General features: G+C 38.6%; 2 protein-coding genes across 3 annotated transcripts in view; both read left to right on the top strand.

Moving 5' to 3' along the window:
• Nucleotides 1-2,899: 2,899 nt before the first annotated feature.
• LOC143858130 (large ribosomal subunit protein uL1-like) lies at nucleotides 2,900-13,656 on the top strand. Its single transcript, XM_077368765.1, has 5 exons — nucleotides 2,900-3,016; nucleotides 3,252-3,289; nucleotides 12,076-12,295; nucleotides 12,385-12,756; nucleotides 13,220-13,656. The coding sequence occupies exons 2-5, from the start codon at nucleotides 3,285-3,287 to the stop codon at nucleotides 13,271-13,273; spliced, it is 651 nt and encodes a 216-aa protein (XP_077224880.1). The 5' UTR covers nucleotides 2,900-3,016; nucleotides 3,252-3,284; the 3' UTR covers nucleotides 13,274-13,656.
• A 3,819-nt stretch (nucleotides 13,657-17,475) lies between these two features.
• Nucleotides 17,476-22,339, top strand: part of LOC143857751 (E3 ubiquitin-protein ligase UPL1-like) — a 39,696-nt gene continuing 34,832 nt past the window's right edge. For both annotated transcript variants that reach the window (XM_077368214.1, XM_077368213.1), the window contains exons 1-2: nucleotides 17,476-17,590; nucleotides 17,696-17,820. In XM_077368214.1, coding sequence (XP_077224329.1) covers nucleotides 17,725-17,820 — 96 coding nt within the window. In that variant the 5' untranslated portion in view covers nucleotides 17,476-17,590; nucleotides 17,696-17,724. The remainder of the gene's footprint in view (nucleotides 17,591-17,695; nucleotides 17,821-22,339) is intronic.

The following is a 22,339-nucleotide window of genomic DNA, read 5'->3' as shown; positions in this document are numbered from 1 at the left end:
ATTCCCCATCTCCCTGTGTTAAAAAAAATCTTGTAGAAAGCTTCCTTTTTGGTTTGACGAAACCCTACCTGCAAAAAAAAAAATTTTACAACTAGTCCGGCCCCCCCGGGTGTAAATTCCTGGTTCCGCCCCTGCACGTATATATATATATATATATATGCTTGAGGGAAATGATTTGGTTTCCCAATTACACTAACTCTCTTTCTTATTTAGGATTTTTAATGAGAGTTATCTTTAGTAGCCAAAAATCCACTTTACATAAGTCTAAGATCTTCCAAATCTTAGGTGTATCAATTATGGGCCACCTAAATGGAAACAAATTTCCAACAATATAATGGTAACTTCAAGGAGATGTTAAAGCTGTCATTTTACATGAAGTTCTTGTTAATCCTACAGGATGAATTATATTCTTAATGGAGTCACCTATTACTTTTGAATTTCTAATAGCAAGGAGTTCTTGTTAATCCTATAGCCAGAGGACAACCAAAATTGCAGGTACTAATACTTCCGACCACTTTCGGTTGAATTCATGCTTATTTTTGTCTGTTAATGTCATATATTACAAGGTTTTTGATATTGGCATTGTCATAGTTTTATAATTGCACTAAACCACCTTGTCTTTTGTTTTTTGTCACCTTTGGTCTTTGCTTCTATATTTCATTTTTGTCTGAATTTGTGGATATTTATTAGACGTTCCACCCTGGTTAAAAGAAAATTTTATTGGATTTTCTTCATTAAAACTTTGTTTCTTCCGACGTAAAAAATGGATGTAAAATTAACCAAAAGAAAGGCAGCATAAATTCTTTCATTCCATTTTTAGTAAAATCAGAATAGGATTTTAATTCCGATTCATGATTCCAATAATCTAATCTAAATGCGCTAATGGAAAGAGATGATAACTTTTGTACATTTTTGCTATCGAGAGCCGAGAGCCGATGATGCCGAGATCTGGCCATACGATCTAGGGTGGTAGAGCTCCGGTCGAGAATAGACCTCCGCTAATAGAATAAGCGTTAGGGCCCCAGAATTGTGGTTCAGGGGACCCCCCTGATGCTCAAGTAAAAAATCGGCACACTAGAGGGAGAAGAAAGGTTAGAGGTTGAAGATGAGTGCTACCGGATGGATGTGCTATTGAGCGTGAGGTCCTTTTATAGAGAAGAAGTCCACAACCATTTACATGTAGGAAGTTTGCCTTGGTAGGAGTCTTTCCTTATTGAGCGATTTCTATGGAGATAATTATCAAGTTTTCTCGTGGGAATTGGTTTCTATATTGAATTATCGATTTAGAAGGAAAGTTACCGCCCTTCACAAGGTCTTTCCCTTGGAGGCACTTTCCTTCTTGGAGACATTGCCATTTTGTAGGAGATTTGAAAATCTTTCTAGATCTCCACCCTTAGGAGACAAATCCGGTTTCTAATCCAAGGGTGGTGCCATGTGTCGACCATCTAAGGGAGGTACCCATTTTACACCCAACAAGAGACATTGCCATTCTAATCCCCTTGTATTAATAATGGCACTCGTCACTTTATGAAAGACGATTTCATACGTCATATTTCTCCAAGAAAAAAACAAGGGCGATGATAAATTCACACCCTTGGTGGGCCCAACAACACTCTTTCTCCACACCTTTGGTGGGGCCAACAGCACTCCCCCCGCTCTCTAGACACCCTTGATGGGGCCAACAATTGAATGGTGTAAATCTTTTAAGGTGGGCTCACTGTGTTTTAATAAGGCTCCGTTCCTTTCGACGTAAAAATGGACGTAAAATTTGTTTTATGATGTAATAAGGCTCCGTTCCTTTGGACGTAAAAATGGACGTACATCATAAAACAAATTTTACGTCCATTTTTACGTCGAAAGGAACGGAGCCTAAAAGAAAATTACATACACCGATGTACAAATGCCGTATAAAGTGTATTTTTTAAAAAAAAAAAAAAAAAAACCCACTTGGGCCTCTTTGTTAAAAGATCCAAACCGTTCATTTGTTGGCCTTAACATAAATGGGCTTGGTCATAATATCTTCTCCATAGGATGATCATAACCCTCCAATCTACAGACAGAAGACAGTATATATAAACCTCTAAGATCGAAGAGTTAGGATCATCTTATGGAGATAATTTTTTGGGAAATACATATTTACAATGGGGCTCAACAAATGAACGGTTTGGATCTTCAAAAAAGGTAGGCCACAATGAATTTCTACTAAATATGTGTTATGTGAGGTCTATATGTAGGTGCATGTATTTTTTTAAAATAAAGTAGGGCCCACGCTGTTCAAAGATCTAAACCGTTCATTTGTTGAGCCCCAATGTAAATAAAAATTTCCCCAAAAAAAATGACCATAAGATGATCCTAACTCTTCAATCTTAGAGGTTTATATGGGCGTTGTCCATCAACAAATCGAAGGGTTAGGATCATCCTATGGAGAAGATATTATAGGCAGGCCCATTTATGTTAAGCCTAACAAATGGACGGTTTGGATCTTTTAACAAAGAGGGGCAAGTGGTTTTTTTTTTTTTTTTTTAAATACACCCTTTTACTGTGTTTGTGTATGTATTTTTTTTAAAATACAATGAGCCCTTCTTCAAATATTTACACCATGCAAATTTCTGCCCCAACAAGGGTGGAGAGAGAGAGAGAAAGAGTTGAGGAGTGCTGTTGGACCCGCCAAGGATGTGGAGAGAGAGTGCTGTAGGGCCCACCAAGGGTATGGAATTGGGGAGAGAGAGAGAGATCTGAACCTTTCATTTACAAATAGAGAAAGTGATCTGAACCTTCCATGTACAAATCCATCTTATCTAACAGCTATGATATTCCAATCATTCCATAAAACACGCGAAGTACAGTAGCACGACTCCATTTTGAGCTAGTTCTTCAGACAATACTAGGGATATTCCCGTAAATATGATACTTAACAAGTAGATTTTCGTAAATCACCCCACTCTTTATATACCTCTTTCTAGGGTTTTAATCAGCAGCTTTGCGCCTCTCTATCATTTCCCTAATCTAGGGTTTTGTAAGTTCATCTAATCTCTCAATCTCCCTATTATTTCCTTAGATTCTTGTTCTAACCTTTTTCAAATGCTTATATTCTTATAGCTTGAATCAAAATCTTGGGATCAGAACGTGAAATTTTTATTTCCTAAGATGAAAATCTGCTTTCATTTTCCGAATTAGTTTCTTTTTTGCTTTTCTAATTTTCCTTTTATATTCTATCTGATTCAATCTGGTATTTTGATTTTGTTGCTCAGGAATTTTTGTAATTTTGTACAAAAGGCGCGACGATGAGGTATTATTTTCAGATCATATATTGTTCTTCTCAATTACACTGTATTTAAAACATTGTTGGGTGATCCAAACAATTCATTTGATGGGTTCTGACATTGATAGGGTGTGCCCAAATAATCATCCTAACCCTTGATCTGTTGGTGGGTTGTTGATATCTTTGCTTATGGTTACAAATTTTCAAAGAATGTTGAAACTTATTATTATTTTCTAATCTGTAAAATATGTTCTGAGTAGCCATCAAGAATTGTGATTTAGTAAACAACATCTAACTTTTTAAATGATGTTTCCAATATCAGTAAATGCTGCATGAACTTTTGATGAAAATGCCATTTTATCTCTGCTAAAATTTTGATTTTGTTTTCCAAATAATTATAAGGCTTGATGTTTCTCATATTGAAAACTATTGTAGTTTCATAGGGATACAAAAAAAAAAAAATTCTGAAAAAAATGCTTTTAGATTTAGACCATTTTATCATTAAAAAAAGAAGAGCTAAGGACATATGTTGAAAGTAGAATTTAATGTGTTGCAAAAATGTGCTTCAGTCACTTTTAAAATTATTTTTTTGCCAAAAAATTATAAGCCTTATTGTCCCTCTTATTCAAAATTATTGTAGTTTTGTATTGATACAAAAATAAAAGTTTGTGGCAAAAACCTGAAAGTTAAACGTTTTGGCCATTTCATAATTTTCGATCAGTAATTGGGAAATACTTTGCTGATTAGGGATTTATGGTGAACACTCACTTATATTCTCGTAATATTGATTAGTAATTAGTATTTTATTTATCATCCCATGCATTACGTATCTATAATGTGTACCAATGTCTTCCTCCCTCATAATGTTGTGTTGTTCAAGTTATGTAGGGCCATTATGTAGGGTTGTTGGTTTAATCTACAGGGGTAATTGGTTGTGGAATAGCATTGTTGAAGCTTATTCATACATAAAGTTCAAAATATCAGTTCCTATTTTAGATATTATCCCTTGCATCACAACGTGCACCAACGTCTGCCCCCTTCAAAATGTTGGGTTTTTCACTTTGTGTAGGCTTGTTGGCTTCTAATCTATCAGTGAAATTGCTTGTCCAATAGTATTGTTGAAGCTTATTCATACATAAAGTTCAAAATATCAGTATCAACCAAAGGATGATGTGTCCCATCGTTGTTACGCACTTACGCTCGTGATATGGGTGGGGTGGTCAACTTAAAGGGCTCCCGCCTCCTCTTCAGACGTGTCCTCGACAACCTGGCGGTTGTTCGATCTTCGCTTTTGGGGGCGGGAGTGCTTGGTCGCTGGGGTTTCCTTTTCTTCAACCAATTCATAACTTTCAGCCTGACTTGCTTGGTCTTACATTTTGTTATGGGCTGTGGCTGAATGGGTAAGATTTGAGTTCAAGTGAAACAGGACCTTCGATCGACCATGGGGCGTATTCTACCCTTACCGAATTCATTCTATTGAAGCGTAACTTAAAAAGCTCCTTCTCATTTTGTTGCATTTATTTTGAAGTTCAAGAATTTTGTCTGTAGATGTCAACCAAAGGAAAGCCTTCCTATACTATGCCATTTGATTGATTCAAGTTCCGTCCTGCTCGCCACTCCCCGAGGCCAAGGACGGGGTCGAACCGTCATTCCAGGATTTGCAGTCCAGTCCGATACATTTCCATTATGTTACCTAGCCAAACCCTCCACCTCATGTGCCAAAGTCAAACAGTTGTTTTACCTCCTCCATGTCCTCTTTGACTCTTGCTTTTTGTACCCCTTGCTTACGATCCGAGAAAGCCATGGCTTCTTGCTTCACGCATTCAGTTTCCCGCCTCTCTACTTCCCTTGCAAGATCAAGCTCAGTTTACAAGGAAGCCAGGCCAGAGGAGTGACTATTTATGTGAATTCGAAGTTGTAGTTGAAGTCAAGCTACTACTGACAGAGGGAAGGCAGGCTTGAACCAGGGTTGACGCTTGTTTCGAAGATTTGACGTCTGCTTCACTAACAAGCTTCCTACCTTGTTTCAGATAGGATAGTCTGGTACATCATCATCTTATTATATCAGACCTTCCCTATAGGTCCTTTTGAGAGACTCATTTTGAGTCTATGATGCAACATTGTACCCATTCTTTCTTTCTTGAGTCAGATTTCCCTATCTGTGGAGTTCCCTTTTTAGTAGTAGTATTATCCTGGTGGATTGCACTTTCTAGTTAGTGAGGTCCAACCGAAGAAAGAGGTGTCGTGCGGTAATTCAAAGTAGACGAATTGCTCGTGGTTTGGTTAATTGGCCATAACGGCCGGAAAGAGTCTAAGCTGCTCACTCATCCGCTCCTTGTTCGGGTACCCTTCCTTTAGAATGAATATCTACCCCCTTCTGGTCCGGTCTCTATGATCCCCAACAAAGACAGGAACTTGGGTACACTTCTTTAACCATGCAGATGTTTAGCTCAGCTCGGCCCTGCTTTTTCTTCTCCCCACTGAGCTGCTTCTTCCCTCTTGAACGTGCTCCCCTTGCTACCGGAGCTTACTTACATAAGAGCTAAAAGGGGAGAAACTTTGTTAAGCTGTTCGGCCCAAGGTTGCCAAGGCGGGAATCGAAGGCTCCTGGGATAGTGGGAAGCGGGAATCGTGGGTTTGCCAAAGAGTCGACGGAGATTCGTCGGGGATTCGTGGGGAGTTGGGATTTGCTGGGGATTCGCAGGGAATCGCCTGGGAATCGGGGTTCCTATAAAGTGGGAATCGGGGTTTTCATTAATTGGGAATCGGGGTTCCCAAAATTGGGAATCAGGATTCCCCAGAATCGGGGATTCGAATCAAATCACGGTTCAGATTCGCGATTCGGGGATTCGCGAATCCCCAACTCTGGGTACGAATCCTGCTTCTCTGGTTCGGCCACAGTCTATTCTGACTTCTGGATTTCCTTAAGAAAGCATCAGTATTTTCCTTCCCTTTAGGTTGGGGTAGAGTAGCAAGGAGAAGGGTTGGGGCCACTTTTATAGAGAGGAGGGGGGGATTAGGTAGAGAAGGGTTGTCTATGGTAGTTACTAGGCATCTTCCCAAGGTTATTGTGGAATCGGATTTCCTAATGCCTTTGAATGAGGGAAGTGTGGGATGGGATTTCAGTGGAAAAAAGATTAATTCAATATTAATTATATTATCTATAATTATGTGAAAATAAAATGGAAATATTCCATTTTCAATGAAAATATTCAATGAATTTAATATGATAAAATCAAAGACGAGGTCTGGCTCATTTTTCTCTCTTTTGTAGTAGAATGCCTAGGGATTTCCATCTCGGGATTTAGGGTATATTCTACTCGGTTGGCGTTGGTGTATTCTTTTCATTAAGATCCGGGTATAGAATCATTGTTTCTATTGATTCGATATGAATACATAAACAGAATGTGGGTGAATCAAGAAAGGTACAGTAACGATAACGAGTAGAAAGCAAGAGGAAGGTTTGGTTTGGAAGAACGTTGGGGACACATAAGATGGATCGGAATCAATAATATGATCGACGGACTATGTGGAAAATACGAGACAATCTGAAATCTTATTCCTAGTACTTGAGTGAGACGCCCTTTTGCATAGGTTCTTTTCATCCCCTTTCCCTTTTGCACTGCCTCTTCTGTGATAGAGTCCAATCGCGAGAGTCCAAACTTTGTTGCACTGGTCCGAGTTCGCCTGCCTTCTACTTAGTAGGTATGATGGGTGAACCGAACCCCTATTAGACGGAGCTTCGTTGGCTGGAATAAAAGCACAATAAGCTGCTTTACAAAAGGAGTCCTTAGTATGTGACAAAACCGTTATAGTACTACTACACCGAAGTCTCGTACTCGAACTGGCGAGAACATTTCAGCCCGGACCAATCAATTCACCAGGCACCTCTGATTCCTATTCATCCAATTTCTATTCTATGTTAGTATTGAATATTTGTTTGACAGAAGGCATAGAGCGGGATGGAAGAAGTGGAACAAAAGGAGAAGAAATGAAAGTCCCCTATATCTCCAGGATGGATATTTCGTCATCCCGATCCACTTCTCCCCCCAAATCCCTTCTCGCACCGACATCAAGCCTCGTGAATCCGGGGGGGGGGGGGGGATTCCGGCATGAGATAAGCTGAGAATTCCGATCGAGCACCCAGGGGCGGGCTGGTGGTGGAGAAGATTCTTTCTTGCTATCGATGCTATAAGGCCAGCTCTCATTGGCCAGTCAGTACTCAACTTTCTCGTCTTCCTAATTATTATTCTTCTCTCTCATCAGCTCCTAGTCCAGTCCGTTCCTCATCGTATCAGATCGACGACTAGACTAAGAACAAGTACAGCTAGATGCGGGTTCGCTGGCTGGCCTTTTGCTATAGCTGCTATATCAGTAGGCTCAACCAACATAGCGCTGCTCTTGATTTGATCTTGCTTGTACTATATTAATAAGGGATAATAGGGGGCTGATGGACTCTTGGGCTCTCCCTCACTCCTGACTAAAAGACTAGATTATTCTCCTCTCTCATCAGCTCCTAGTCCAGTCCATTCCTCATCGTATCAGATCGACGACTAGACTAAGAACAAGTACTGCTAGATGCGGGTTCGCTGGCTGGCCTTTTGCTATAGCTGCTATATCAGTAGGCTCAACCAACATAGCGCTGCTCTTGATTTGATCTTGCTTGTACTATATTAATAAGGGATAATAGGGGGCTGATGGACTCTTTGGCTCTCCCTCACTCCTGACTAAAAGACTGATTTTGCATTGCTTCCACTTACAACTCATTTATTCATGCGTTTAGAGAGGGCCTAGTCCTTTGGTAGCCCATTTGTTAAAGCATTGGAAAAGAGAGAGGCCAGCTGGATCCCGTTCCTTCTAATTCAACAAAAAAAGAGGGGCGAATCGCCCGTTTGATGTGAGACCTGAGAAAGTAAGTTATGGTTACGAAGTCACTTAGTCGAACTATAAAGAAAGGGAGGCTAAGGTTACTGAGTAAGGTCAGCTGGTTAAGGAAAGCAACGGTTACATCGTGGCTGGATGTTATATTTTCACCTATGCAGAGTAGGTAGAGGATAGATTTTACTTAGCTTCAATGGCTCTTGTAATTACAAAAGCTCAGCCAAGTATGCCTTTAGGGACACAGAAAAGGTCGTTAGGCTTAGCGGCTTGGGTGATAAGGATTTTCATGGCCCAATAATGCACAATGTTTTGATATATGTGTGTTTGCATTTATTTTTTATGATTTTTTAACATTTACTTCAACTAAAAATTATGATTTATTAGATTGGAATTTTGCTGATGAGCATATTTGCCGCCTTTATGTATGCTGGTCCCTTCAACCAAAAGTTTAGAGCCGATTATTTTAATTGAAAAATGATCAAATGAGCAATAAACAGATTTAAAATACTAACATAATTGTGTAACGAAGTACTAATGGTTCCCACAGGTACTACTCATGAAAAACATGCAGATTTAATAAATCTTACATAATTTTTATGAGCAATGATAGATACAAGGGAGCCCTTGCATAAAGAGCCAAAAAAGGGCTCTTGATTGGATCCACATCATCAAATGTAACTGATTTTACTTTTTCAAACGATTTTAATCTGTTTATTTCTTCAAATTATGTTTTTCGTGATGGAATGTTGTAGATCTTGACTGATTTAGGTCACACGGAGCAACCAAGAAATGTTGAAAAATAGTTTCAAGTTGCACTTTACACAACCCAAAAAGCCAGAAAACACTTGAATGTAACAGACAAGATGCCTGTATTGAATATTTGCCGATACATACCAATATAGTAGATACACCTAGCCTAACGGTCGATATGGGTTCTATGCATGGTTTTAAATTTCGTCCGAAATCTGAAATTTCGGTTGGGACAGAAACTGAAATTTCCTGAAATCCCAAATTTCTGCAATTTTGAAAAAATGATTTTTTAAAATATTATTATTCCGAAATTTCGGATTTCGGTTGGGACCGAAACTGAAATTTCCCGAAATCCCAAATTTCGGCAATTTTGCAAAAAAATGATTTTTTTAAATATTATTATTCCGAAAGTTTGAAATTTATAGAATAATACTTTTTTTATTACCGGATTTCAGCTGAAATTACGGTTTCGGCCAAGGGCGAAATCGAAACTGAAACCAAAATGTCAATCCATAGATCTATAACATGTGAATTTCTGTTAACACCAATTTAGTGGATACCAATTGAGGGGTTGTATTCGTATGAGCTGTATTGGTTGTTATGTATTTGATATAGCCAATGTTTTGAACTGTAGTAGCACCTCGTTGGGATTGTAAGTTCTTCCTTTAACAAGAGATATTACTAATTGAATGTGGTGTTAAGCCTTTTTTAAATTGCGTCGCACATAGTTTGCATCTCTCTGGTATTTTTTTTATTGTGGAACCACTACTTTCCCTAGTATAAAATGAAGGCAGATGTGACGGAAGGATTATTGAGATACAAATGTGGGTCGTACTGATCAAACATCATGCTAACTTCTTTTGTTTTTAACGGAGATGCAGGGTATCGATCCGCATACTTTTCAGTAGTTCCCTACAGTGTTGTTTGTCACACATTGTTAGGCATGGCCTTTATGATTGGGAGATTTTTAATGTTTTTATTTAATTTTGGGAAATTTTTAGTAAGATTTGTTGGGTCCTGTGAGAAGAAAACTTGAATTCTGCCTTTACCTAAGACTGTAATTATATAAATTTAATAATTTTAGAAGTTAATTTCTTGGGTTTCATGGACAGCAAGATGTAATCACTTTCAATTTTTAATTTTGGGCTGCTCTAAAATATAGAAGTGAGCTTTGATTAGGTTGATTTAAGTGCTAAAATTGATACTTTGTCAATGCCTATGGTTAAGCTAGGGTTGGCTTAAGGTGTTTTGGCCGTGTGCAGCTGCTCAGATAAGCTGAGCAGAGCTCACAAACCATGTGGTGGTGGTGGTGGTTTTTTCTTTTTTTTTTTTTGGGGGGGGGGGAGACGGGCGCACATTTTTGGGGGGATCCAAAGCATTCATTTGCAAGGCCCCTCCATGGATAGGGTGTGTACCAAAACTCAGATCAGTAGGATCATCCTAACCCAATCAAAGGTGGAGGGGAGAGTGGACAGACACTGTGTCCATGTTTCCGCCCATTTTTTCCCTCCACAAATGGCAGGGTTAGGATGCTCCTATAGGGCTGATTTTTGGTACACACGCTATCCATGGAAGAGCCTTCCAAATGAATGCTTTGGACCCCCAAAAAATGTGGGGCCAGATGTCTTTGTGAGCTCCTCAAATAAGCTTATCTGAGCAGCTGCTCACAAACCATTTCCATATATATATTATATATTACATATAATATATGAGAAAAGTGTTCCTGCGCTGTAGTGGCTTATAAAGCCTCCCATTGGTTCGTATAGCGGGTCCACAAAATGTGACCAATGGGAGGCTTTATAAGCCACTAAAGCGCAGGTAGCTCCCTGCGCTGCAGCGCAGGAACACTTTCCTCATAATATATTATATGGTATTTGCTAGGCAATTTTGTGGAAAGCCATTTCACTGTTGACTTTTGCATGAATGAACAGCCACCTCTTATGAATATGACAAAAAGTGAGCCGGTGTGGCTGTTCTCATGCAAAAGTCAGCCGCGAAATGGCTTTCCTCAAATTGCCTAACAAATCCCTATATATGTGTGTGTGCGCGTGCGTGTGTGTGTAGAGAGAGAGAGAGAGAGAGAGAGAGAGAGAGAGAGAGAGAGAGGAACACACAGGCGCCCATGCGAATTTGAGCTGAAAGGGCTCTCCCATTGGGTAAAACTAAAAGTCACCAAAGTGCATTTATTACTCTTTGACTTTTACCTACTATTTCTATTTTTTTATATATTTTAGTAGTTTGACATGTATTTAATTAAAAATTTTCATTTTTCATTGACTTCTATTTGTTAGGTACTTGGGTTTAATATGGATGGTCATGATATTATTGTTAAACTTTTACTAGACTTGGATATCAGATGAATAGAAGTATTGCTAGACTTGGTTAAACTTTCGAAAGATTTTATGTTTTTTAGCATATATGTTACGATTAATTGTAATAGAGGCAATTTTACTTCATAATTTATATGATATGAAAAACATATTTATCACTTTGAATTGCATATGATTTGCTTATGTTGTATATTTTCTATCTACTACCAGTGTGATGCATTTCTCACATGTGTGTTGCCGTCACGTTTCGTGTATGTGTCCCTCGTGTTTCCCAAACTATTCCAAAGACGTTTGTCAATACATTTCACGTGCACTTTTCTATCGTTTCTCGTTTCCCTTTTAATTTTTTTCACGTGTTTCACATTTCTATTCATGTTTCTCTACCCAAACTCGTTGCCCGACGTGGCAACTATGGTATATTGGTGATAGAATCTATATCGAACATCTGGCCTGTCTAGAGATTTCTCTCTTTGTCTTCTTAACTGGACTAATTTACCCTTGAAATTGTTAGGCATGTCCAGATGTATTGTGGACCTTCTTTCAAAGGGGTTCCCAGATGTGTGTTGAAGCCGTTTCTGGGCTGTGTTTCCAATTTTGGGAACTATTATATGTTCATTATCGCACTGTGTATATACTGCCATGTGCAGTTATGTTAGAAATATGAAGAACTACACACGGTCTTGCACTTTTTCTGTTAATGGACTTTGTACATGTTCTGTTATTCTATTGCAATATAGGCTGGTTCATGTGGCGAATATGTCTTTTTCGGAGCACAGTCAGTATTCAAGCTGTAGTTTTCCATTTTGAGTTTGAGCCTCACTTGTTCTTTTATTTTTTAATCTTTGCTTGCAGTAAGCTTCAGAGTGATGTGTTGAGGGAGGCCATTACCCAAGTTGCTGGTGATGCCAAGGAGAAAAACCGAAAATTTACCGAAACTATTGAGCTCCAAATTGGGCTTAAAAACTATGACCCACAGAAGGACAAGCGTTTCAGTGGCTCTGTAAAACTCCCTCATATTCCTCGCCCCAAAATGAAAGTATGCATGCTTGGTGATGCTCAGCATGTAGAAGAGGTGAATAAAAATCCAAATTTTAAATCCCTAATCTTCATTACATCCCTTAATCATTGAACACTATTGTGTCCTGTTTTTGTGAACTGCAGGCAGAGAAGATAGGATTAGAATACATGGACGTTGAAGGGTTAAAGAAGATGAACAAAAATAAAAAGTTGGTCAAGAAACTAGCGAAGAAATACCATGCTTTCCTTGCTTCAGAGGCTATCATCAAGCAGATTCCAAGGCTTCTTGGCCCAGGCCTCAACAAGGCAGGCAAGTTTCCCACGCTTGTATCCCACCAGGAGTCTCTAGAATCCAAGGTGAATGAGACGAAAGCCATGGTTAAATTCCAGCTTAAGAAGGTCCTCTGCATGGGGGTTGCTGTTGGGAACTGTGGCATGGAGGAGAAACAAATCTTCCAGAATGTGCAGCTCAGTGTCAATTTCCTGGTCTCGCTATTGAAAAAGAACTGGCAAAATGTAAGTTTCAGGCCTTTGACCTCTGTTTTTTCTTCAGAATAAATGAAGACAATCTGTTCTTATAAATTACTTTCATGTTCTTTTTCATGCATTTACAATTGCATGAGGAAAACATCCAAGTCCTTTTGGTATCATCACATGCCCACTATGACAGAGGGTTAATTATCCTATTTTGTTAAGCCCTGCTTGTTTTGGATTTTGAGAATCGGTTGCGAGTTCAAAACTGATTATATTGGATTCAAAATTACATTTGGTTGGAGACTCCACAATCGGTTGTCACAATCTAAAACAAACAGGGCCTTAATTTTAAGTCCAATTAATCAGTTTTGGGCTCACAATCATCTCTTAAAATCCAAAACAAACAGGACCTTAGTAGGGTCTGATACTTGAACCCAACTGGGTCTATATGCATCTGTAGCATTTGTGTGTTGAAATGATTTATTTTTGCCTCATGGTGAACCAGGTGAGATGCTTGTATCTGAAGAGCACGATGGGAAAGCCGTACCGAGTATTCTAAGAGTGTTGCAACAGCCAATTGAGAAATCCAGATGATGCTAGTTTTAGTAAGTTACCACGCAGTTTCCCCTTTCTTTTGCCTTTCAAGAATGTGATAGTTTTGCTTATAGCTCTTGTTTAATGTGGTTTTATAAATTCCTAGTAAGAGACCTTAGTTATGGTGAGCTTCGTATAACTCTGCTAGATACTGTTAACGTACTTGGGATTACATAGAGGTAACTTAAGTTTTGGTATCATGCGATTGAGACTCGGGCCAAGACCCTTGGAATCTGCTTGAAACTTACTCTCATCTGGGAACCTTATTTTGATCAATGATGTGGAATCTAATGATTGATAAACAGTGAGAAACATTTTACTTTTTCAGTTAAACAGTTGATTTTTCTTTATAGCTTCTACACAGTACACTTCTCTAGGTAGAAGGATTTGGATTATTCAGCCGTCTTACTGTTTGATTCACTGTGACCATTGATCAGTTCACCTACGGCCCTTCACCTCATCTTTTCATTTTTTGAGGATTTTCTTATTGCTATAGAACAGTTGTTTTACTTTTATCTTCTTCTTGCCACGTCATTTCCTTGGGTTTTCCGACACCAGGAATGCAACTGAACGGAGCCCAAATGGCCTTTTGATTGCCATAGAAATAGTGCTTCCTTGGAAAGAGGTAATTTTGTCTCGCTAAGGTCCGTTTGGATGACCTTAAGTAGTAGTAGGGAAGTAAAATAACATCATTTTCCAAGCAAAATCAAGGTAGAAATTAAAATCTTGCACTGATCTTGATTTGGGAGGGAGCTCAAAGGCTATTATTATCCATTTGGGTGCATGTTAGTAAAATGATGTTGTTTTACAAGTGCAAAAAAAATAGAAGTCAAAACCTACTCCTTTCCTCTTGATTTGGGAGGACTCTCTAAAGGCTATTATTTAGAAAATTTCTAGAACACAAGTAATATGAACAATGCATGGCAACTACACATATCTAGGAAACGTAAAATGCTGTCATTTTACTTTACCCTTTAAACACTCAGCAAAAGTGGGGAAATCTAAGAAAAAGTAAGCATTTTCCATTTCCTAGAGTTGTTTGGTTGCCATTTGCTACTCACATGGCAGTCTCCTCTTCGGGTGTAAATTTACTGCAAATGCAAGCTCTTTTCTATTGTTAACTCTCTTCTCAAATCAATACTAAAGAATTGGAAGTCTATATTCCTTTTATATATATTAAGTGAACATTGCAAGATTAGGCTCTGTTGGTTTTAGATCATGGAAACTGATTGTCCGTACGGAACTTATTTTGAGTCAAAATTGAATGTGATTTTGAGTCAAATAATCAGTTTTGGACTCAAATCAATTCTCATCCAATAATCAGTTCTGGACTCAAAAATCAATTCTCAAAATCCAAAACAAAAAGGCCGTCCAAAGTGGCCTTAATTTTTTGTGGGGCGTGATAAATCGTCCCCCATATATCTTAAATCAACCCCTATGTGTCTATCTCTCTCCTCCTTCTCTCTCCAACCCAGAGGAGAGAGAAAGACACATAGGGGGGTTGATTTAAGATATTTGGGGGTCGATTTATCATTGCCCTTTTTTGTAGCTCCTCAACTTTCTCTTACATGTTTGGATGGCAAGAATTTTTGTGGAAAAGTTTGGAAAGGAAAAATAATTCTAAATTTTCGTACTTTTTTCTACACAAAAAAGATAATTGGAACCAATCCTATTCAAATTTTATTAAAAGGGACTTGCAATTTATGATAATATCTATCCAATTTAACCATAATCATATCATTTCCCTCTAAATCGTGGAAATAAAGAAATTTCCCAATAAAATCTTTCCATTTGAAATGTTTTTCTTTCAATCCAAACAGGGCTATAGATTTTGGCATTTTCCCTTGGTAGTAGGGTTTCCCCTCTCCTAAAAAAACAGGGAAAACAAACACCTGATTGTTGTGTGAGGAAACAACTGTTTGCCAATTGCAATGGTGAAAGCTATTCTCGTGATGCATATGGCCATAAAAATCACTTCATTTTTTTATGTAGGGATGGAATTAAAAAACGAAAGTGGGCATGACTAACATGCCATCATAAATCAGTTCAACTTTTGTTTGACAAAGTAGTGAATTGCAGGAAAAATGTTTCTAAATTTTATCCTTTTATGATTTGGAAAGGATTGATATAGTTATGGTTTATTTAGAGGGGTACTGAGATTGAAGGGCCCTCTAAATAAAATATGGGCTGAGCTCCACAGCCCTTTAACAATACTAGTATTCCGGGCTCATGCATGCATGGGTGTAAAAATGCTGGGTCCCACACCACCAAAACATGCTGTGTAAAATGGTGGACCCCATCTCGTCAATAAACAATACGGGTGAAATGGCGGACCCCGCCCTATTGTTATAGGTTTGGGTAGGAGATGGTGGGACCCACCCATAAAAGGTCGAGGTGTAAAATGGTGGGCCACACCCATGTATAAAATGCTAGGGGCCTGGCCTATCAAAAAAAAAACAAACCATAAAGTATAAAGAAAAAGTTTTCCAATAAATTCTTGGAAAGAAAAATAAATACAGATAGTTGAATGAAGTACGGGGTATTATGGTCATTTTAAAAGAAGACGACGAAAATGGTTGCTTCCACCCTAATCATCAGCCATGTTTTCATAACTTGACACGTGGCAATGAGACCTTTTCCCAAAAGCGGCCTTGCCTTGCTAGTATTGCTCGCGAGTGAAATAGGCGGTCGTTGATAGGAAGGACCACGTTAGAAGAAAAGTTTTCTTCAAAGATGGGTCCCACTAAAAGCAAAGAGAAAGAGCTTAACTTAATAAAGATCAGGTATCTCCCTCCCACCTATACGTATTTTATACGAAACAGATACTTTCAAGTCGGCAAAAGATATTCGGGTTACTGTCCACACTGTAAATAGGTTGTGCCCAAAAAATTATTTACAAAGGATGATCAGAGCCCTTCGATCTATAGAGGAAATGCATATTTTGGAAACCACTATAGATCGGATGGCTAGGAGCATAATATGGAAATGATTTTTGAGGCGCTACGTATTTATGGTGTGGCCCATCACATGGACGGTTTGGATCATCCTATAATGCGGTTTACGTTTAGAAAAATATGGGACTATAAGGGCTTACACCATATAAGATGCGTCAGTCACTGCCACTGCGGCTTGCGCTCAGCCTCTTTTGAGAATTTTAGCGGTGTAAAATGTATGACCTATTAGGACACTTTGATGGATGGTTCGATTTGACATGAATCGTGACCACGAAATAGGAAGTAGGATCCAAAGAACACTCTGAATCCGATCCGACCGATGAGAGATTTGAATGGATTGTGACTAAGGCATTGGTAGATCTGATCTGAAGTGAATCCGTTGACACCCCTAAATCTCGTATCTCAATCACTCGTGGCATTCTCGGGGATGCCCCATTCACCACATTCTTGATGAATAGCCTTGCCGGTTTATTCGTGATTCAAATCAATTAGCCTTGCTGGCCCATAATTGTTTATTTTCCAAATCATTAATTCCCTAAAAAAAGATTATTCTAAGCAATCACGATTACTCGATCTTGATCCGATCGGATAGCACCGTTTTGCGTTTTCATATATAGAAAATTTATTTTGGTAAGTTTCATATATAGAAAATTGATCCATACCATAAATATCCTATAATTAACTTTTCGAAATAAAGACGATCAATAATCCATACTCAACCACTTCTATACAGCTATTTTTCCCTTTACGATCTAGTGATCAGAACCATTCATGTCATGGGCTCGGCCACAAATAGGTCTCACTCTAAGAAATCAGAGCAATCAGATAATCCTAATCTCCAACTAATGCCCTTCATATTGATTTTAGAAATCGAGCTTCAAGAAATAGTGAATGGTCTTATCAATACAGAATTATAATTCCCCAGGAATTTCAATTGTCACATTCGGACAATGTAATTGCTAACATGTCAATTCTCAACAGGTCGAACTCTACAAATCGAACGGTTGGGATCATCTCTAATCAATATAATCGATGTACATTGACTCATATATGATATGGCCCACAAAATTGAAGGCCCAGATCATTTGAATTTATCTTGACATACCCATCCATGCTATAGAAGAATCTTACTCTCTAAATAGAATATACACCTAAAAATACTCACGTATAAATACACCTCTCTTTCTCTCACTCTTTATAAACACATTTTCTTCTTTCGGGGTTTATTTCAGTGTGTGGGAAAAGAGAGGAAGAGAAGAAAAAAAGCTTCCTAGTTTTCTCTCTGCTTTTGGGTTCTGATTGATTTTGTATTGTGAAAACTTAGATGTGTAAGTATCAAAACCTTGTTCTCTACTCTTCTTCTTCTCTATGTTGTTTCTCTTCTTGTTATTACTTACTTTTAATGATTTTATCATTTGTTTTTATTTCTACAGTCTTTGATAGTTGAGAAACTGGTCTAAAAATGGAAACCCTAAGGTCGAGCTTGCCGCGGCGGCTCCGGCAACTTTTATCTGGCGAAGGGACCGTTGTTCCCTCTCTTAAATTGGAGTCAGAGTCTGTGAGTATTCCTTTTTGCCTTTTCGATTTGTGTTCTTATTAGGGTTTTTGTTCTTGTTCAATTTTTTTGTTTGTTTTGAAATTATTGGGGAATTTTGTTGGATGTGGGTTTTATTGGTTTTAGGGTTTTGTGAGTTGTTGAAGGCTTTTGTTAGGTTGGAGATAGTTCTTCTTTTTTTGTGCTTTATATGTTGGTTTATGTAGGTAACTCTAGTTTGCAACGAAAAATCTATCATCAATCAGAATACTGGTTGGGTTGTAAACTTGTAACTGCTTAAGTAGGCTTCACAGTATTAAATAATTCAATTTGGTGATAGAAAGGTCCTCAGAAGACTTTTGTCAATAATGGATTTGGAGAGAATGAGCTCTATTTGTGGGTTTTGAAAGGAGAGAGTGAAGAAAAAACCTAAAAAATCAGGCCTTTTCGACATGGGTCGATTCGAGAGGAGAAATCATAGGTGGATGCAAGGGGCACATAAGGAATGTAATTTCCAGTGGGTAAAGACTAATAAAAACTAAAAATTCATAGGTTTTTACACGTCGGAAAAAGAGAAAAATCATAAAATTTCTGACTTTCGATCTTGGTGTATATGTATATGTGTGCGCTTGCTAGCTAGCTAGCTTGCTATACCAGTAGTAAGAGTGAGGGCTTTTGTTTCTGAACTGTAAGGCTGATGAAAAAAAGATAGAAAGGCCGTTCATTTTTGTGGCTGACATTGTCCTAGCGTAGTCAATGCTTGCCCTCAAGATGGAGGGCGAGCAAATTTTACCCATTGGTTTCCAATTATGAATGTCTGCTGTTATTTTGAGTTTCTGAAACATTATCCCTTTGCAAACAACTCTGAATACACGATATGCGTGATGCCCCTAGCCCGAACCCTGAAGCCTTCACTCACATGCTTAGGCGTACGAGTGGTCGCCACAAGTTTAAAATGCTTGCCACAAGACATGATGCCGAAGCAGTAATTTTTCATCAGAGTGCAGCGAAACAAAAACAAACATGAGGAGAATAAAATTCCATAATTCCAAGCTTAAAGTTTCTACAATATAGCCCAGTGATCCAAAACACACCAAGGACCTAAGTCCCAAAAATATGACCTGGTGAATTGCCCACGGACAGAAGGTAAAACATCCAGTAACTACAAAATGGATCATCAACTAAAAAGCTGTCTCCCCTAAAACAGTTTCGGAAAGGTGGGTAACTCGTTTCCCCTAAAAAGTGGGAAATTTGTTTCTAAAATGCATGAGAAACATATAAGAAACTTATATGAAACACACGAGAAATGTATGGAAAACCTATAGAAAATGTATGTGAAACGTGTGGGAAATATGTGTGAAACTTACGAAAATCATTTATAAAAAAATACAAAATATTGTGGAATAGATATTAAAAAGGAAAAACAATGTATACCGTAATAAAAACTAAAAGTAAGAAATATCCAAATAGAAATTTGAACTTAACAAAATCTAAATCTACAAAACCATATATTTTATGTTCTCCTTGTGTTTCACATACGTTTTCATTAACGTTTCTCTATTGTTTCTGAAACGTTTCTAATGTATTTCCTAATACGTTTCTTGTACGATTTTTTATTGTTTTCCCATTTCTCGTCTCTCCTCTTTTTTTTTTCTTGCGTTACGCGTTTCCCGTTTCTGTTTTCTGTTTCGCTTCCCGAATCCGTTTCCCACCTTGGAAACTATGGTATGGAAACATATGCAAATGATGAAATTTTAAGATGAAATTTGGTAAATGCTAGAATAAGCACAAATACATACTTATTAACCATCACATAGGCAAGAAAGCCATCCATAATGGCTTAATCACATCGAACACCTAGTGACATGCATTGTCACACATGTTTGGAACAATAAATTCAATAAAGAAGTACGATGTAGTGAAGTCTAATAAAGTACAATGACCGATCTCTGGTCTAAGAACCCTAACTCTATGTCAATGCCTTATTAATGGTCCCATGCCGATCCGACATCTCATGTAAGATATAGTTATGTTGATGTGCAGTTCTATGATGTTGCCTACCAAATATCATTCTCTACATTAATGAAATGAAATGCAAATCATAATATCTTAACAATTTTTTGTCGTTCTGACCATTTTGATCGAATTTCGGGAATTTCAGTTGTGGGCAGAATTAAGTTCCATTGATGGTATTCCTTGCAAGCTAAGCGTTTCAAAAAGTGCCCTGAGCTACGACTAGGGGTGCAATTCGGGTTGGGTCGGGTTGAAGCCAACTCGAACCGAACCTGAAACTCTAAACCGTCAACCCGACCCGATTCTTAACCCGACCCGACCTGAAAAATTAATATCTCAACCTGAACCCGACCCGATTTCCCAATTCGGGTCGGGTTGACCCGGTTAATGTGAAATCTCCCCCCTTTAGGTTTTTATGCTATAAAAAAACAAAACAGAAAAATGATAATTTTTTTAAAATGTCAGGTTTTGATGCGGGTCAGGTTAACCCTACACCTCAACCCAAACCCGAACCTGGCCCGACTTGGGTTCAACTTCCTCGACCCAAACCTGAACCCGACCCGACACAAACACAGCCCAACTTGTGATTTTGACGGGTTGAACCCGACAGGTTCGGGTTGAACCTGAGCCGAGTTGCACCCCTAGCTGCGACTGATCACTTATGCATGTCCATCTGCTCGGGAGTAGTATGTGCTGTCAAATTGAAATCTATCCCCTATTATGACCCATAAAATTCTCCAGAAATGTGATACATCGGGGAACCTAGCCATACAAATCGATATGAAATGATATTAAAGAACCTATCAATGATAACAACAATGGACTCAAATCTCATAGTAGTATTGACTATAGGGGAATATATGATGGTGGTGGGAGTTTTGACTACTTAATGGATTGACTTACCCTGCACTAAGTCACGCAAACCATCCTCACATGATCCCCATCAAGTACAGTTGCATCGTGCTCATCCTCATGGGATTGTTCATCCGTCCTCTCATGTAGAGCACCATCATCACAAGGATCATTTCCTCCTTCACGGTCAATTCTATACTCATCATCTACGGGTTCTCCTAGATTGGTCCAAGGATTGAATGTTCTACGTGGATAATTAGTGACCTGTGTGAAGTATTTGAAGGTGGTACCTTGAGGTTAGGTCCAAGAAGTCTACACCCCTCGTCTCACCTATAGGTGGTCTCATGGTCGAACTCTTAAGAGGAAGAGTGGGGTTTGAGCCTTGTTGGTTGAGGCAGAAGAGACCGTCGGTGTCCTTTTGCCTCGCCTTACCACTGATGCAGAGCATTGACCCTGCTAGCGGTGGTTGAAAGTGGATGATTCGACGTGCATGACAACCTTACTAGTCTGGAATGATCTAAGAAACTTAAATATGAATTTAAAGACACGATACAAAAACTGACAACTAGTTAATCTGAGGTAGGCTCTAAGGCCGAGGACAACGCTAAGAAACTCAACTACTTTCGCTATCTTAGACTGCATCAGGAATTTTGCCAAATGGGATTTAGCGTCTAACTCAATGGTCAGGGCTTTGCTCTTCATCCTGGAGGTTGGAGGTTCAATCCCATCTTACCTACCAAAAAAAGGAATTTCACTAAACACCTGGAGGGCGCTAGATGAACTTACCTAAAGCATATAATTAAGTGAGACTCTTTGATGCCAGTTTGGTGCATATCTAGCCCTGATACCAATTTTGATGCAAACCTATGCTCTGATACCAAATTAGTGCGAACCTAGGGTTCGTAGCTGACTTTATGGGAATTTAGGAGCATAAAATGAATTCTGGAGTGACGGCTTGGCGTCATGCTTTGATTGCCCGCTACAGGTAATGTTTGAGTGAGGAATGAGAAAAAGTTAAGAGGAAGGAAATGAAGAGCTGATCTCAGCTGAGACAATAAGAAACAAAGGCAAGAATGATCGAGATCAAGAAAGATCAAGATCAAAAAGAGAAAGAAGGATCAAGTTCTAAAAAAGATCAAGAAAAGAAAGAGATCAAGATCCAGAAAATATCAAGATTAAGAAAAGGAGAAATGAATATCGAAGGGGAGGAAATGTAAGGAGAAAAGTGAAACGGTTTATAATCCCAGCCAGGAAGGGTGAAGTGGGAAGGAGAGAAAAATGAATGTAGGACATAAGAAATGAGAAAATGGGAGGAGTAATAGCGGAGGGGAGGTGCTGGTGAGGGAAATGGGGGAGAATAGCTAGCAGTTGGGAGCTCCTTAAGATTTCTTTAAAACGTTAAAAATTTTCCTCTAGGGATTTTTTTTTTTTTTTCCTTTTTTGAAAAGGAGGGCTTCTTTTGCCAAGGTTCGTACTATTTAAAACAATAAGCCCATACTTTCTAAAAATAGTAAGTCTGTATTTATTAGAAATAATAAGTTCATATTTTGAATTAGTGATGTGTTTGGGCTCGGGTAATTGACCATGGATAATGGGTAGTGGTGGGCTGTAGGCGTTTTTTCGGTAGATAAGCTGGGATTGAACCTTCGACCTCAAGGTTGAATAACATATTCTTAAC

The sequence above is a fragment of the Tasmannia lanceolata genome, unplaced genomic scaffold, assembly GCF_043159265.1.
Source record: "Tasmannia lanceolata isolate RefF3 unplaced genomic scaffold, GAP_Taslan_0.1 ptg000025l, whole genome shotgun sequence".
NCBI classification, from domain to species: domain Eukaryota; kingdom Viridiplantae; phylum Streptophyta; class Magnoliopsida; order Canellales; family Winteraceae; genus Tasmannia; species Tasmannia lanceolata.
Note: the sequence above shows the minus strand (reverse complement) of the source record. Positions and strands in the feature narration are given on the sequence as shown.

Excerpts from the sequence above, each read along its gene's own strand:
- LOC143858130 (XM_077368765.1), top strand. Across the intron at positions 12,296-12,384 it reads ATGCTCAGCATGTAGAAGAG|GCAGAGAAGATAGGATTAGA; the intron begins GTGAATAAAAAT and ends TGTGAACTGCAG. Across the intron at positions 12,757-13,219 it reads TGAAAAAGAACTGGCAAAAT|GTGAGATGCTTGTATCTGAA; the intron begins GTAAGTTTCAGG and ends ATGGTGAACCAG.